This window comes from Micromys minutus (genome assembly GCF_963924665.1).
Source record: "Micromys minutus genome assembly, chromosome: 2".
NCBI lineage: Eukaryota > Metazoa > Chordata > Mammalia > Rodentia > Muridae > Micromys > Micromys minutus.
The window spans coordinates 42,926,977-42,945,186 of NC_137971.1; the positions used below are offsets into that span (position 1 = coordinate 42,926,977).

General features: G+C 40.2%; 1 protein-coding gene across 1 annotated transcript in view; it reads right to left on the reverse strand.

Annotated features, from left to right (window-relative positions):
• Positions 1–18,210, reverse strand: part of LOC308416310 (guanine nucleotide-binding protein G(q) subunit alpha) — a 228,412-nt gene that overhangs the window by 34,751 nt on the left and 175,451 nt on the right. Inside the window, exons 4-5 of the mRNA XM_080911247.1 lie at positions 13,214–13,342; positions 10,424–10,553 (exon numbers count right to left, since the gene is read on the reverse strand). Coding sequence (XP_080767373.1) covers positions 10,424–10,553; positions 13,214–13,342 — 259 coding nt within the window. The remainder of the gene's footprint in view (positions 1–10,423; positions 10,554–13,213; positions 13,343–18,210) is intronic.

The following is an 18,210-nucleotide window of genomic DNA, read 5'->3' on the forward strand; positions in this document are numbered from 1 at the left end:
TGCAGATCAGGATGTAGCTCTCATCTTCTCCAGCGCCATGCCTGCCTGCCTACCACCACACTCGCTGACATAACGGTTAGGGACTAAGTCTCTGAAACTATAAACAAGCCCCCAGTTAAATGCCTTCTTTTATAAGAGTTGCCATGGTCATGGTGTCTCTTCATAGCAACAAAACAGTGACTAGGACACAGGCTATTGTTCTTTTCCAGGTTCACTTTCCATTGCATCATTTAGTCTCTGAAGGAAACGTTTTTGTCTCTGGCTACTTGGGTCAATGCTCATTTTCACAAAGATAATCCTAGTATTATACCCACCCCGTTTTCCCCTAGACTTTGTGTTTTTAAATTGGAGTGTACAGTAGTCTATTTTTCCTCTGCTATAACTAAATATCATAAGCTACATATTTCATTAGAGAGCCTTTCTCAGTCCAGTTTGGAAGCTGTAATTCTAAAATGATGTAGCTCTATCAATGTGGCCAGTCAGTCTTGTTCATTAACACTTTGTGAAATCAACTCTGATTTTTCTCTAACGTTCGATTAGGTTCTTTCTCTGAAACATTCTACCATTTATCACCACCACCAGCACCACCACCACCACCAGCAGCAGCAGCAGCACCAGCAACACCACCCTGGCAACCACATAAACCCTATGGTAACTTAAGCTATATCCAAATGAGGACAGAGTAAAGGACTTTGTTCTTGGTTATTAGACTAAGAAGATGTTATTTAGAACTAGACAATAAAGAAGCAAGAGTCCAAATCAACTCCTAGTTCAGGGTTTGGTGAGAGCAGCAGCCTGGCTCTTCCAGTTACATGGGTCCCTATGAGCTACAGTTACAAAGTTATGACTAATATAGTGATCAACCAAACATACGCAGAGGTAATAAACAGAAGGTGGAAGGATTTAACAGCTAGAGGTCCAGGATGTCTCCTGTGAGATAATATCTTCTAGATATAACAGGGAATCTGCACCCATGAAATCTCAAAATTATGGTCACCTACATAAGACCTCAAAAGTGACATGCCAACATAGAGGGGAGAAATCTTACAAGGCTCAAACCCTAGATGGGAAGGTACAGGCAGTTATGCCTACTGAGGAGAAAATTCAGTCTTTTCTAGAGATGAGCTACTTTCAATTATCTGATCTCAAGTGCTCAGCACGCTATATTTATAAATACATATATGTAACAGTAATGAAAGGGATCTGTGTGTGGGGAACGACAGAGAAGGGGTTGGAGGGGAGGGGAGAGATATAAATGATGTAAATACAGTACTTATGGATGAAATTCCCAAACAACAAAATATGAAAATTTGAGCTGGAGATATGGCTCTCTTCCAGAAGACCCTGGGTTCAAATGTCTGAAACCTACAGGGCAGCTCAGTTGTCTCTAACTCCAATTCTGTGGGATTTGATGCCCTCTTCTGGTCTCCACAGGCAATACACACACATGTGCTAAGACATACATGCAGGCCAAACACCCATATGTGTGAAGATAAATAAAACCATAAAAATTTAAATTAAAAAGTAGCAAACATTTTATTATTGAGTAATTGCATTTAAAAAGCTGTGTTGCTATTAGTATTTTTTTGGGGTGTGTATGTATATTTCTACCTTCTGTTAGCTTGAAAGGAATTTTCTTTTTTTTTTATTGGATATATTTTATTTACATTTCAAATGTTATCCCCTTTCCTGGATTTTTCTTCATATCCCCTATCCCACCCCCTCTACCTCCCTGCCTGACATTCCCCTACACTGCAGCATCAAGCCTTGGGAGGACCAAGGGCTTCTCCTCCCATTGATGCCCAACAAGTCTATCCTATGTTACATGTACAACTGGGGCCATGGGTCTATCCATGTGTACTTTTTGGATAGTGGTTTAATCTCTGGGAACTCAGGTTGGTTGGTATTATTGTTCTTATAGGGTTGAAAACCTCTTCAACTCCTTTAATTCTTTCCCTAATTCCTCCATTAAGGACCCTATTCTCAGTTCTATGATTGGCTGCGAGCATCCACCTCTATTATTTGTCATGCTCTGGCAGATCCTCTCAGGAGACAGCTATATCAGGCTCCTGTCAGCATGCACTTCCTGGCATCAGCACTAGTGACTAGGTTTGGTGGCTGTATATGGGATGGATCCCCAGGTGAGGCAGTCTCTGGATGGCCTTTTTTTCAGTGTCTGCTCCAAACTTTGTCTCTGTATTTCCTCCTATGAGTATTTTGTTCCCCCTTCTGAGAAGGACTGAAGCATCCACAATTTGGTCTTCCTTCTTCTTGAGCTTCATGTGGTCTGTGGACTGTATCTTGGGTAGTCTAAACTTTTGGGGTAATATCCATTTATCAGTGAGTGCATATCATGTGTATTCTTTTGTGACTGGGTTACCTCACTCAGGATGGTATTTTCTAGATCTATCAATTCGCCTAAGAATTTCATGACAACTCATTGGTTTTAATAGCTGAGTAGTATTCTGCTGTGTAAATGTACCACATTTTCTGTATCCGTTCCTCTGTTGAAGGACATCTGGGTTCTTTCCAGCTTTAGCCGATAGTTAATGCTGCTATGAACATGCATGTGTCTCTGTTATATGTTAGAGCATCTTCTGGGTAAATGTCCAGGAGTGGTATAGCTGGGCCTCAGGTAGTACTATGTCCAATTTTCCAAGGAACTTCCAGAATGATTTCCAGAGTGGTTGTACCAGCTTACAATCCCACCAACAAAGGAATTTTCTAAGACAAAAGCTTTCCTGTGTTTTTCTCATACCTGAAACCTATTTACTAAATGACTAAATCTATTAAAATGAGAAACCTCTTTTATGACCAAATTAGCAGGTAATGTTCACAGATGGAAGTTACATCAATTTCTTCATTAAAATTGCTGGTGATGTGAGCTATCATTTACTTGATATTTATGTGTTCTAGGTAGTTTATATATTACCTATTTTAATATTCCCTGCAACAGACAAACACCATTCTCGTTACAGTTTGAATCTGCAATGTCCCCACAGGCTCATGCTTTGAACCCTCAGTTGTCAGCTTGTGGTTCTATTTGGAAGAGCGTAAGCCCCGTAAGAAGTGGGGTCTGGGTGGTGAAGTACATCTCCACATCCCATTCCTGTCTCTGTTTCTCTGGCCTGGTGCCATGGGGAATCTGTCACATGTTCTCACTACGAACCACATCACACCTTTTGCCCTCTGAAACCACAAGCCCAGGAAAACCTGTCCTTTGGTTGTTTCTGAACGAGTTCTCTCCCAGCAATGCAAAACCTATCCAGTATTTTAAGTGTTTACATTAAGATAGTTAACACAAAGACAGTAACTGCTCAAGATCACTCAGCCTGTGGGTGAGGCTATTCAACCAGAACAGCTGGATTCTTTCTACTTCCCTGTTCCTTAGTCAGGGACAGTTCAGAAGTACAACATCCTAAGTGTCTAATACCCCAGGAAATCAATCTGTCTTACTGGTGTGTGTATGTATGTGTGCTGTGTACATGTGATTGTACAGGTATGAGGGCCAATGGTCAGGTGGACATTTGAGCAAGACGTCACGGATCTTCATCATTTTCTTGCTATGGGCCAGAGACAATGTCTCTCACTGAACTGGAAGTTCAATATTTAGACTAATCTGATGAACTCTACAGTGCTTCCTGTCTGTCCCCACGACACCGACATTGCAGGTATGCACAGTCACACCTGGCTTTTTATGTAGCTGATGGAGATCTGAACTCAGGTCCTCATGCTCGCTCTCCCCTACTGAGCCATCTCCCTAGATCATTCCTATCGGTTTCTTTTGTTTTTGTTATTAAGTGATTGTTTTAGTTAAAAATAAAAACAAAACAAGACCTGAAGCCTCATCAATTTTTCTTTATAGATAATGCACTGTAACATAGTCAATCAAGGCAACAGAAGAAATCCTGACCCAGCCTGTGTCACCCAGGGGGCTCCAGGCAACCTGTGCTACTAACCAGCACATCTGGCCATGCTGTCGCTATGGCAGAGAATAAGCAGGGCCTCTAGGTTTTGTAGAATGTAGAACTCCTCTTACAAGATCAGTTCTTCCTTCAAACAAAAGGGAGAAGTGGATGGTACTAAAGACCCCACTTGGTGAAAACTGTCTAGATTCTTGTGAGCTGGACCCACTGCATTCCATTGGGAATCTATAATACTGGGCTACAGCTGAAATTGTTTCACTTCAGACAAACAAGTGCTGGGATAAGTCTTTCATCCTCAAGCTGTCTCCCTTACTCCAAATAACTCCTTGATTTGCATAATTCTATTTGTTTATTCATTTATTTATATGTCTGTAGCTGTCCTGCCTGCTTGTGTGTGTGTACCACATTTGTGCAGTGCCCTCTAAGGCCAGAAGGCACTGGACCTGCAGAGATCAGAGTTGCAGGTCCAGTGCCTTCTGGACCTGCATGGTTGTGAGCCTCTCTGAGTGCTTGGAATTGAACCTGGGTGCTCTAGAACACTCAGTGATCTTAACTGCTCCACGGCCTCTCCAACCCCATTATTGTTAAGGTGTCTCAGTTTTGAAGACATTTCAGTATACTAAGCTTGGACTAGACATCTGTACTAATTCATGTGTATCTTCATGTTTTCTTGTTGAAAACAAGAAGAAAAACTCAAAATAGCCTTAAAGAGTTATTTTTATTTAATCATTTTAATAGATAACACTAAATTTTTTAAAATTCCAATCATATGGTTAATACTATATATAGTATATTTTTTCATGGGGAGATTATAAATGTAAATGAATAAAATAAAAATATGTGTATATATACATTTTATGTTTTATATACACACACACACATATCAAACTCTAGCAACTCAGAGATAATCCCTGCTAATAATTTCAATTTAATCTTCAGTCACATCTATAATACAGATCATATGTGTATGTATCAATCCCATATAATAAACAGCTATAATCAGCCTTGCAAATCTTCCTGCTTAAGAGATGCCAGGGAAAATCATTGTAAGCATGCCAGGTGTCCTTGAGAAATACATCATCAGAACTTCAAACTATTAGGGCTTTGTCAGAGGGTATTCAGTCTGGGGTAGAGGATGAGAAGCCAACTTCAACTGGCTCTAGTCTTCCATGCAAGAAAGAGAAATAGTTATGTGATATTTAATGGAGGGAATGCAGTCTGAGAAGTGTCTTGCAAGGAAATTTCTGTGCTGCATGAACAACAGCATGGACCCAGATAGTGCAGTCCACATACCCATGCTGTGGGCACAGCAGAGCGCTGAGGCGATACACTCAGCATGTGGCTATAGACCACGGGCAGCTCTAACTCTGTGGCAACTATATCTAAACACAGAAAAATACCAGGTGACACAAAAGTTTTAGCATCATTAACAATAGTATTGGCATATAACTGTATGTTCAGTTTTCTCCTGGTGGTAGAGCTTGAAGTCACAACCATGCCTGTATCAGACAAATGCTCAACTACTGGGTACATCTCCAGCCCCACAACAAATACTAGGATGTTCTTTTTTAAAAAAGATATTCTTAGGTAGTCATGGTGGTATGCAACTGGACCTCAAGCACTCAGGAGTCAGAGGCAGGGGGATTATACAATCATAATTGTATATTTTACAATTAAATAAGCAAAAAATTAGTGGAGAAATGATAAGTAGGTGTATGGTTAACACTCTTATCAGCATAACTATAGGCCTCTTGCTCAAGGTGCTATAAATGGTGTCCAGAAATGCTTTTCTCATGGCTGGGGATGCTGCTCACTGCTAGAAGCTTAGCTTGCACAAGGCTCTGAGTTCTGCCTACTAAAAAAGAGGTGCAAGGAGAAGAACTGAAAAGCTGAAGGGTGGAGAACAAGAATAAACAACAGGCAAGCTGGTGAAAAGAAAGAGGAATGAAGCCTGAGGGGTCTGAGACCAGAAGTGAAGTTTTTGCTCACTGTATCATGAGCCAAGCGTATGATTTGATTAAGAACCAATAAAAAGGTTAAAAATTATTCAGTGTGTGATCAGAAACCAGTGAAAAAAATTCTCAAAAACCTACTCAGAATTTTCAGAGCAGAGAAAAAGAAAATGATGATGTTTAGTCTTTGGTTTTACACACACACACACACACACACACACACACACACAGAGAGAGAGAGAGAGAGAGAGAGGGAGAGAGAGAGAGAGAGAGAGAGAGAGAGAGAGAGAGAGAGAGAGAGAGAGAGAGAGAGAGAGAGAGAGAGAGAGAGAGAGAGAATTCAAGTATATCCAACTAATGGCATATCCTAGACTAGATCCAGTTAATGCAGAGACATTCTGAACTGTTCGGGGAACTGTCCTGTATTTCCTAGTACTGTGTATAAATGTGATAAGGACTCAGAGACAGGGGAGGTATTCCAACACCATGAAAGGAGAATTCTTACTCTCTCCATCCTCTTAGCAGTGATAGTCCTTCTGCTCTTTTTCTGGGTGTGTTGGCCAGAGCTATAATCCTTGTCATAATGCACAAGAAACAGCTTGGCAGGTTTTAAAGAGGTATGAATGCAATTGTATGAAAAATGTCTACTCTGTCTTTTAACGTATCAACTGACAACTCCAGACTTAGCTCGAAAGACAGATGTCTACAAGAACCAATCCTGGAAAATCTATCTTGATATTGGGAAGGCCGGGCTAGGTGTGGGTCAAGTACCTTGATAGTAACAGCAAAACAAACCCCAAACAGAAAAAAAGAAAAAACTATAACTCATCATGACCATGTCAAAAGGACTAATCAGTTAGATGTGCACATTAACAAGAGTCATAGAGAAGGTGCCATGTCCAGCCACAGACTGGAAAGCTAGTTTAGACTGAGTTACAGACTGAAAGCTTAGTTTGAACAGTGATACATTCTGACTATCTTCTTGTTCTGGGCTTTCAGAGACTCTGAAATAATGTGTCCACAAAAGGATTACATCAGAATAGTTGGCTGCATGCTGGTATGTTAACACAGGAAAATACAAGAGGAAGAGAAGTCCGAAAGCAGCGCAGCACTACAACCTTGGTTTGTCTAGCCCACTGGTTCCTGCTTATTTCCTTATTTGGAGACAAGGGAGAAAGACATTCATTCCCCAAACAATAGGAAGGCTGAGACTCTGCACAGACAAAAGTAGATCTGTGCAGAATTGCAGAGATTAATATGCAACGTTTACAAATAACTAAAATATGAGTAAAAGGAAATAATCTGGAACATTCTCCCTGTGTATCTGTGTATACTTGTGCATTTACCATTTACCTTTTGGAGAGGGGTGTGTGGAGAGGGGAGCTAGGTTCTCTCACAGGTCGGAAGCTTGCCAGTCTTCGACTAACTACCTAGAAAGCCCCAGGATCTGCCTGAATGCATCTTCTCAGACTTGGGATTACAAGCATGTGCCACCCTGACTAGCTTTATGTAGATAATGGAGACTTGAACTGATGTCTTCATGTACTTTACCAAACAGATCAACTCCCTAGCCTCTGCAGAATGTCTTAGCTGTTTGTGGTCTACAGTGCATTTCCACAGTTCTGCAGAACAGAAAGGCTATCAGTACTTACCCCCAGGTTTCTCTCACGAATATATACCAAGGTAGGCACAGTCAAGTCTGCTCTGACTTAAGTTGTGAGCAGTCCACTTTCATACCAAGAACAAACTGTCAGGAGTTTATTCTTGTTTTGTCCCACCCAAACCAGGCAGTTTCAGAAACCAGAATTCTGTAGCTCTGAATTACTTCAGTGGTTTAAGAACTAAGAGGTAATGCCACTTGCATGTTTTACTACAACTGAAGATAAAACAGATCACTCCAACGTGAACATGTGCTTCTCGGAGTGTGCCATACTCAGGGGTGCTGACTATGGGCAGCGCTTTCTGGCTATGCTTAAGAATCAGCTCCAGTGCTACCATTAGACTTAATGGCGGCCCAAGAAAAAGCTCGAAAGTGGGTATGACTTAACTCACAGAATTAAGAGAGCTAATGGAGAAACTGACATTGTGTGTGGGTTACACTAGCTCTGGTCATCTGGGGAAAGAGAATTTCAACTGAGAAAATGCCTTCATCAGATTGTCTTGTAGGCATATTCTTGATTGATTGATGTGTAGAAACAGCCCCGCCCCATTTTGGGTGATACCACCCCATGGCAGGTGGTCCTCAGTGGCGTAAGCAAGCCATGGAGAACAAGTGAGCACACAGCACGTCTCCACGGTCTTTGCTCCAGCCCTTGCCTCCACTTTCCTGCCTCCATGCTCTTGCTCAGACCTCATGATCGACTGTAAACTGTAACATTAAATAAACCCTTTCTCCTCAAGGTGCTGATGGCCATGGTGTTCGTCATAGTGATAGAAAGCAAGCAGGGACACAGTTTATCATTTTAATCTGTGGCACAGTGTAATCCTGTGAACCAACGGAACTGGGGCATGCTTTTACAAAAGACACGTACCTACAGACTGAACGGCAGTTTACTTGTAGAAATTTGAAGATGTCTGATAAAATATGTGACTGAATTAGTATATTTTTATACCAACCAACCAACCAACAAATAGATTTCTACTGTGAGATCAGGTGAAATCTATAATGACCACATAAACCAAGAACCTGACAATTGTGCTGGACTTAGCTGACAGATTATTTAGAGAACTGACTTCTTTGATACTTTGCTATTTTTAAAGTGGCAAATTGTTTGCCATTAAATCACAACATGCAGTTCTTTGTAGATACAGCATATTCACCAAATATAAAATGTATACTGGTAGACACTGATGCTACCTTTGCCAGCATGAAAGCATAAGGGTGGAATTATATGTTTCTTCCATCTGCCGTGTGGATGACACATGTAAATTTTATTTTAGCAGGTAGCAAATTGAATATAAGAAATGAAGGTCTATACAATTGCCCATGTGCCTTATCCTGAGAGAAAAGCAGGTGTAATTTTTAAGCTTCTTGAAGTGAATTTTTCTAGCTTTGTGTCTGTTTTGTTATCCTGGCCCCCACACTACAGTAGTAAAACAACTGGTTCTTTACAATGTCTAAAGTGTTTAATATAGTAAAAATACAGTCTCCCAAGAATTATGGAACAAGACATGGCACAAGTACAGATTTAAGAAAGAGAAACAGACGTAATAAAAATTCCAAAGGCAGCTGCCCAGCCCACATTTTGATAGCTGATGGTTATATCTTTTACTATGGCTGAAGGCACTTTGCATTTCAGCTCAGGGGCCAAAGGCCGATCAATAGGCCTCAGCTCATTGGTTGAGACAGACCACTGCATACTGGCCATAAATTGTAATGACACTAGTAAGACCAGCAAAAAAAAAAAAAAAAAAAAAAAAAAGGCACCTTAAAAAGACCAAAAAGGCAGGAAATCTTATATGCCTTAAAGAAAGTTTGCAGACAGTAAGTTCTGACGTGGTAGATCTTAGTTAACTAATCGCTGGGGTTTCTCAGTTCCTTCCCTGTCTTCCCTTTGTTTCTACCTTTACTTGATAGTCATTCTCTCTACCTGCAAGCTCTGACATGATTATTAACGGGACCTCCATTCACACACACATAGTCTGAACTTAACCAAAGGGCTGTTTCTTACACATCTTAATTATCTTCCAGAGTCAATTCTGATTCATAAACCTCTATTACCCTCAAAATCCATATTTGCTCCCGTCAATTTTCCTTGCAGCAGAGAAGAGTCATGGTCCAGAAGCAGCTTTCCAGACAGGGTATGCAGAAGAGTTCCTAAATTACTCCATCCTTAGTTAGACTAAATTACACAACAGCTAAACTTCATACGAGCAGCAGACAGGCCAAATCACCAAGATACTACCAGGTCCCACATGAACTGATTTTGAAGCTAGCTACAGAGTTATTCACATCTGCCAAGTGAAGTTCTGCATACCCACCCATCATGCAAACATTGTTTTAAATAAAAGGAAAGCAAAACAAAACAGGGTGACTCACAAAACTCCCAGCTCTATCCTGCTGTGGAACAATCTTGTAAGTAGCCTGGAGATTTCCATATTTTCATTTTCAGAACCTCTGCATAGTGTAGAAGTGTCAAACAGGCTCTGATTATGTCCAAGCACACAGACCTCTCATACTGACGGAAAAGCCTGCCATTCTGAGAGTACTGCAGGTTGGTTCTACAGGGTTATTTATGATTATTTAAAATCATTCACATTGGTAAGCTAGCAAAGTGGGTAGAAGTGCTTGGAACCAAGCCTAAGAACCTGAGCTTCATTCCCACAATGCACTCCCACAGTCTGTCCTGTGATGTCCCCATGTGCAGTGCTGTGTATATGCACACACACCAGATAAATACATTAATATAATAAAAATATGAATTGAAAAGAAAAATCCTGAAAGTAATGGCTTCACTTCCCTTCTTTTCCCACACTCCCCATTTTGTCATTTATTTCTATCCAGTAATAAAATGATAAATCAGTGTCTATCCAAAGAGTACTTACCTCATTGTCTGACTCCACAAGAACTTGATCATATTCGCTAAGCGCTACTAGAAACATGATCGAGGTGACATTTTCAAAGCAGTGTATCCATTTTCTTCTCTCTGACCTTTGGCCCCCTACATCGACCATTCTGTAAAGGTAACAATATTCATATTAATAACATAAAAATCAAGAATATAAATATAAACATTACTTACAAACTAGGGAAAATTCACTACTTTAAAGACAATGGCATCTAACTCAATTATTATTAATTAGATAGTATCTGTTACCTGACAGAAATAAGGCATGGGAGGCACAGAAATTGCTGTGGTTATTGGGATGTTACTTAGATATGTATACAAATTATAACTATATAATATATTATCACAGCAAAGGCAAATACAATGTGTTTTATGTTTCAAATAACAAATAATAAACTTCCCTTTCCTTTCTAGATGTCAGAGTGAAGATCCTCATATGCTACTGGAGATCATGGATACATTTAAAGGAAACAAAATGCTATACATTTCCATACAAGGAGAATACTAAATGTAATCATGAACCCATTTATGCTTCCTCCTATAGGTTAAGAATTTGGGGTCTTTTTCCTCTTTCAATATTGGCAATAATTTGACATGTCCAACAATATCTGGCATCAATGGAACAATCAGCCTTGTACCAAAGCCAACTTGACACCTTGCTGGAAATTAGTGTGGTATATGACATCAAAATGTTATACAGTGCCATACAGGGGCATCATCTGAACCATTTCCCTGGTCTGCTTTTAATGATTCCACACTGTATTTGGTTATCTTCAATACCAGCACTGACACCAAGAATGAAGTGGAGACGTGTATATGCGCATATCTTGCAGTGCCTTACACCATATCAGCTTCTCCAAATTGCTGAACCAAATCTTGACAAATGCATTCAACACTCATAGGAAAGAAGTCTCCGAAAATGAGAGCATTGGTATGCAAGCAAAAATTGGTATGCTCTTTACAGATCCACTGATTTGTGCCTACTCTTGGTGATCTCCTGATTCTCCACATTAAATCTACAGGAAGAGCTCAAAGAACTTCTGCCTGTTTCGCACATTTCTGTGTGTGCATCCATGGGTGTGTGCAGCAGGAGTGTGCATGTTTGTGTAGAGGTCAGAGGATGACCATCAGGAGTCTCCCTCTTGTCCTTTTCACTTTGTTTTGAGATATGGTCTCTCACTGAACCTGGAGTTCATCAACTGTTTACCCTAGATGTCCAAAGAACCTCCAGGGACCTTTCTGTCTTTGTACTTCCTACTCTCCAGACCTTTGGTTATAGGCACAGGCCAAAACGCTTGGACTTTGATGTGTGGATCATGGGGATCCATAAGGAAAGCACTTTACTGACTAAACCTTCTCTCCAGACCAGAAATCAAGGATCCTCTTCACCACTATTTCTAAAAGGCTGCAAGGGTGCAGAAGTGAGACCCAAGGGGCCAACAGTGGGTTCATGAGATCTGTGCGTGCTGGGCATTTAGATGTTAAAAATGACTGTGCTAGATTCGCCCCAGCACCAATGAGTGGAAACGGGCTACTCAGTTACAAGAAAGTCCTATTTGAGGAAGTCCACTTCAAGGACCCAGTGCTGTGTACCTGAGGGTGACCAGAAACTAGACAATGAAGTCATTATTTTGCCTGTAGTGGCAAAATGTATCCTTCAACACTACTGTGTTAAACAACAACAAAATGTGTCAAGAATAAAATGAAATACTAATCAGTTTTTGAAATTGCAAACCAACCAAGATGTGAAAATCTGCAAGAACTGAATGAGTTTTTGAAATTTTTCTGTAATGTGGTTGTAAAAGTAAAGAAATCTGGACATCCAGATGTTATAAACTCAAAATATGTAATACAGAATGCTGGCCTAAGGAACCTTGGTGGTCATCTTAATACAACCATTACAGATTTGAAAATAGAGGCTCTTGAGTATTTCTAAAGTGCCACCCACTTCACAGCCATGTGCTTTTGAGCAGTGTGTGGTGGTAAGATGACACCACGGGTACAAAGAATGAACAGTAAAATAAAGAAAAAAGGTGCTCTGGCAAGAAACAGCATAGCACATGTCATAATAAGCCCCACGTCAGAGGCATGAGGCAGGGGAACCATGCAAAAGGCCCTCACAGCTTCAAACACAGGCCCACCCTCAGTGAGTAGGCTCTCGAGAGTCAACTCAACATTCAAGTCAAAGACATACATTCATGGTTCCTTTCCTCAGCGTTCCAAGTGGTTTGTACTCCAGCTAAAAGTAAGACTAAGGGACTCTGAAACAGCAACGTGAAAATGTGCTGTTTGTCTTCTCTCCCAAGTGTCGCAGTAGAATACAAACAGCAGAAGTGAACAAGGAAATAATACATTTCCATTCTATTTTGCCATATCAATTTATATTATGTTAATTACTTTTAAAACCATGAATTTTAAAAATCCTTAAGCATTTTGTTGTATTAAAAAACCCAGCACATCCTTTTATTGCTACTGAGAAATTCTGCATTGGTACCAGACAACATGGAGAAAATGTGGATATGGAAGTTTTTAATGGTAGGCAGGCATGCATGGTGGTTCCTGTCTAATATATAATTTGAGTAAATGTGTTCAACTACTAGCAACTAACTGTCTGTGGCTTTAAAGGGAAATGAAAGTTCCAGTATATGTCTTTTGCTTCCTCTTTCACTGATACATTATTTCAGTTATGTACCTAACAATGACAATCCATACAACGCTGTGTGGGGTTAAAGCTTGTATAGAAGGTATTAATGAACTCAGTTACTACCTGAAAATGACACTTTGTAAGTCAAAGGGGTATTCGATGATCCCTGTGGTGGGGACTCGAACTCTAAGCACATCTTGTTGTGTAGGTAGATAAGAAGGGTCAGCTACACGGTCCAAGTCATTCAGATAGCTAGAAGAGGAAGACATGAGAATCAGTTACCATCATTCCAATCCTATGGGAAGGGCAAAAATGAGTCACAGAGAAAAAAAGTCTTAAGGTGACAGGCTAGGAAACAGGCAAGGTCAAGCTTCCACTGCTCAGAGGAAGGCTCTCCACCCACTGTCCCCTACTTACCCATTTCCATTTCCTCAGCAGCCGAACTCATGCAAACTAAGGGAGAGCTGATAAGAAACTGTAATAAGTCTCCTAACAGCAATTTGTTTAGCAGGTTTGGCTGGTGAATCAAGAGTTAAAGCTTTAAACTATTTATACACAGTAAATTTGCATAAACAACCATATAATAAAGCTGAGTGTAAGGTCAGGATTTATCTTCACTGTTGTCTGCAGAACGTTAGTGCTTTCCTAGAATGAAGTTTCCTCATTCCCAAGAGAAGACAGACAGCATCAAACCATGTCTTTAATTATGTCCAAAGCCCAAGTTATTTGTTATTCATGAAAAGCAATGAGATTTAAAGTTATGATGATGATAATGTCTAAGGTCAGAGGCTACTCTTCAGAGCCACCTGCCCTAACCTTTAATGTATCTGGCCATGATACTTACACATTTCTAAAAGGTGGAGAGAATCAATTGTACTTTTGTTGAAATAACTTTGGACTTGCAAGAAACTCCAATTTCTCACAGAGAAATTCTTGTATAAATCCTTCGATTGGCTCCCTGTTATGTATCTATATTATACTAACAAAACCAAGGATCTGACCTTATCAAAATTATAATACTCATTATTCATAAAACCTTGGTTATGTGTATTCATACATGAGTGTGTTTTGTCACATATAGGTATCTATGTCATCACCATATTCAGGGCACAAAGAAATTGATTTGTGTTATCACTGCTAATCCTGACCCCTGGTAATTACACGTTCACCATTATAATGATTCTGTCATTTCCAAAACCTATTCCACCATCTTGAAGTGCAAGATGTAAGCTGTAATGTCTCAAATGGCACAATTTGACAGAATTGATGATGGCCAAGTAGAGATAATAGTTCTGAGAAGCACTGCTATGATTTAAAAGAGAAACTACTCTCCTCGGCTCTGGAAATGACGAAATACAAAGATGGCTTCAAAGCTCATGGCTACAAAGTGTATGCAAAGAGACTAGCCTGTGAGTAAGAGGCTGAAACAAGGTAGAGCCATGAACAGAACTGGAAGGAACCAAATCTTCAGCTGGTGATGACCACAAACAAGACTCAATGAGTTTGAGTGTTTGGTGTTCCTGGTCGTTACAACTCAGTAACTATAAATCTCCTCAGCTGACCACTCAATTTGATTCTTATACAAAGACTTAGTTTGAGCATTAAAGCTTTTAGCATGTTATTATTACTACTAGAGTTTCTTGATGAGTGAGACTCAAATGTGAAGTGGAATGTTACAAGGAGAGAGTGTGCTACGTCTGTGTGATTCATGAACTCACAGCAGTAAAGTCCAGCATTAATGAAGAAGTAAAATCACTGCCCGATTGGAAGCATATCAGTCCTTCAAGGCAAGAGCAGCCCAGAATTCCTACAGCAGAGCAGCTAGTTCACACTCCAAGGCCTTATTCCAGACACACCAACACTTCTGCAGCCAGCAATTAGCTCTTTGCTGACTATTATGAGCTCACTTCTTCCATTCAATTATAAAACTGGACCAGGACAAAGGGAGATGCTGAGAGAATACAAACGTAAAGCTAAAATTCAGTGAACCTTGGCATAGTCCTGGAGCCACCTGATGGATTAACATGCCCATGTTCTGGGAACTAACTATATCTCATCTACAGATAAAGTGGCTCATATCAGCAATATGCTACTCTGGACAAAACAACTTTCTAATTTATCAGATCCTTGATTTGAAAAACTTAAGCACATATTCAAAAATGTATGTGACCATCATTTATATATAAGAACTCAGAAATTTCAGAGAAATCAAAGAAGTCTGTACTTACAGTGGCAAGATGAAAATGAAACTAAGAAATAATGCTACCACTCTAGTTAAGAACACACACATGCACATGCACACACATGCACACACACAGACACAGAGAGGGCTGTTAATTCTTGTGTACGTGGTACTTCGGCAATCTAGAAATGAAGGGAAACTGGCTTTGTTTCTTAAAGATGAACCAAGAGTACCCAATGCTACTAGCACCATTTTCAAGCACAAAAGTATTTTTGCCAGGGATGATATTAAGAATCAGTACACAAAGTGAAAATTTATCTATTTAACTGGGCTAACAGCATCTCTCCAATCAGGAAAAGTGTATGTCACATGGAGTCAAGATACTTATCTGCAACTAGAAAGTCAATTGCAAAGGCTCAGCAGCCACCCTATAAAACTCAGTGGCATATCTCTGTGTATAAAGGTGTACCACTCTCTCTCCTCCCCACCCTTTGTACAGCTCACGCAGAGTAACAACTACTTACACTCAACATTTGCTGCTTGCCAAGTTTTATTCTGTCTCAGTATTGTTACCATCATGACAGGGAAATAATCTTTTAAAAATGTTCTAAACAGAGTACAGGCATGACTCACTGATTAAGCAGAGGACTGGGTTTAATTTTCAGCACCCACATAACCACTCACAACTATCTCTAACTCCAGTTCCAGGGGACCTTGATGCCATCTTCTGGCTTTTGTTAGTACCGGGCATGTATGTGGTGCACAGAGACATATGCAGACAAAGCACTCATACATATAAAATAAATAGATTAACAATGTCCCATACATTTCTGATTGAGTTAAAAGGAAGGATAGTCTTGCTGGATAGTCTGGTTGGTGAAGGGATGGTGAAGGGGAAGGCTCACTTCAACTGGGGTAGAAAGCTAAACTGTCATTTAGCAAAGGGGAAAGGCTGAACAGTATCCATCTCTACTAGTTGTAGCATAGATCACCTCCATCCAAAACAGAACATTCCCAACACCTACTCCAAACAAAAGCAACACAAAAACAAAACAAACTCACCAACCAAACAACAGATACACAATTTCTCTATATAATTAATTTTCTACTGAATGGCTCAGAAGCTATAATATTGAAGACACATTTGTGAAGCAGGGGAAAATAAAAGAGAACTGAGAACTGCATCTCTCACTGCCCAGAAGAGCCCAACACGGGCAGCTCGTGCCTGCAGTGCCCCAGCTCACCTGTCCCACATGGCTGGGCAAGCAGGCCTCGGAAGGACAACTGGCAGCATTTTTGCACTTTTCCTTGGCTTGGGGGCGTTTACTTTGTAGTTCTTCTAGGACTTCTAGTAGGGTTCTAGTATAGTAAGTGTGTTCTCTTTCTGCCTGCCACATTTTGAGATGATAGAATAAAATGATCTCTAATCTCTATATTTTCCATTGAAATATTTCATATCCTCAGCAAAACTGATGGAAAATTGGGGGGGTGTTGTATTATTCCATTCATGTAACCTTTTTAAAAGAAACACTAGGGCCTGAACAAATTTATATTACAGAGTAAATTCAGAGAGTTAATTATAGACATAATTTGTTTTGTAAGACTGATTCTGAGTGGCTGCTGAGGTCATTCTGAGAGTGTTGCTATGGTGATGGTACAGGCACATTGCCAAGGCAATGCATGTGTAAAAGGTAGCTGGCAGAAGATCTTTCCTTGATGTCAGGGACAGGAAGAAGTCATGGTATACATGGGACTTGATTATCTGGGAGATAAGCCACATCTAAGAGTGCTTTAGAAAAAGTAGGTTTGCCTGCTTAAGCTTTCTTTACTCCTCTCTTATAGGCCTCTAGATGACTTTTTGCTATATTGAGATACTGAATAATTCGATACTTGTTGGTTAAAATATTTAGCTTTCTTCCACATGCTTTCATACTCAGTGGTCAGGGTCCATGACTAGCTTTTTCTGTGGCTATATCACCAACACTTGGCAGAGAGCCACATAACAGGCACTCAATGTGCTCAAATTAAAGCTGTTTTATGGGAAATGCTGCACTGGTTAGGAAAGTAATATTCCTTAGGAACAAGCATAGGAGCCAAGGCTTGTTAGCCACCGGTCTTTATGTGATTGTATTTCTGGGCTATATTATAGCTTGCCTGCATTATGTAAAAACTAAATTCTGAATTAAAATGACTGACAAAGTTCAATACAACAGAGGAAGGAAGGGCACCACTGGCTTAACTTCATTTGGAGACACGCTTCCTGCACTCCGTCCTGGCTGCTGGACAACATAATGAGTCCAGCACACTCATCAGCGCACGGCAGCCAGGCCTTGGACTTCTTTCTAGTCCAGTGGAGACTGAGGGGGCTGGACCTACAACAGACATCCCCACAGAATCTCCTCAGTGAGGCAAAACCACACAGTTTTGTTGATTTTCAGTAAAAGGGAGGGGTGAAGAGGTTTCTTTAGGACTCCGACAGTTCCTCTACAACAGCAAACACAGAGTCGCCTGGAGTTAATGGCGGACTGGACCTGGAGCATCATGGTAGAAGCTAATGATATAAAAGTTCTTGGATAAAATTCATGGGCCATGCAAGGAGCATGTCCAAGATTTTATTTGGACTCAGTTGCCACCAAATTCCAAGTAATAACCCACAAGCACCTTCCTGTAGCACGTCTAAGCACATGGTGAATGGAGACAGCCACGCCCATTCGCTTGCTTAGTGAGTACTGCATTCTTTTCACAATTAACTTTAGAATCATCTCTGGCAACAAACAATAAGTTTAAAAGCAGAAGCTAGAACCATGCTTTAAATTATCAAGAGTAAAGCTGAGACTTCGCCAAAATAAGATGACCAAATAAAATGAAATTTGACTTATTTTAAAATTTGGAATATGATTCTAACTGATCACTAATTTTAATGATCATCTGTCCATAG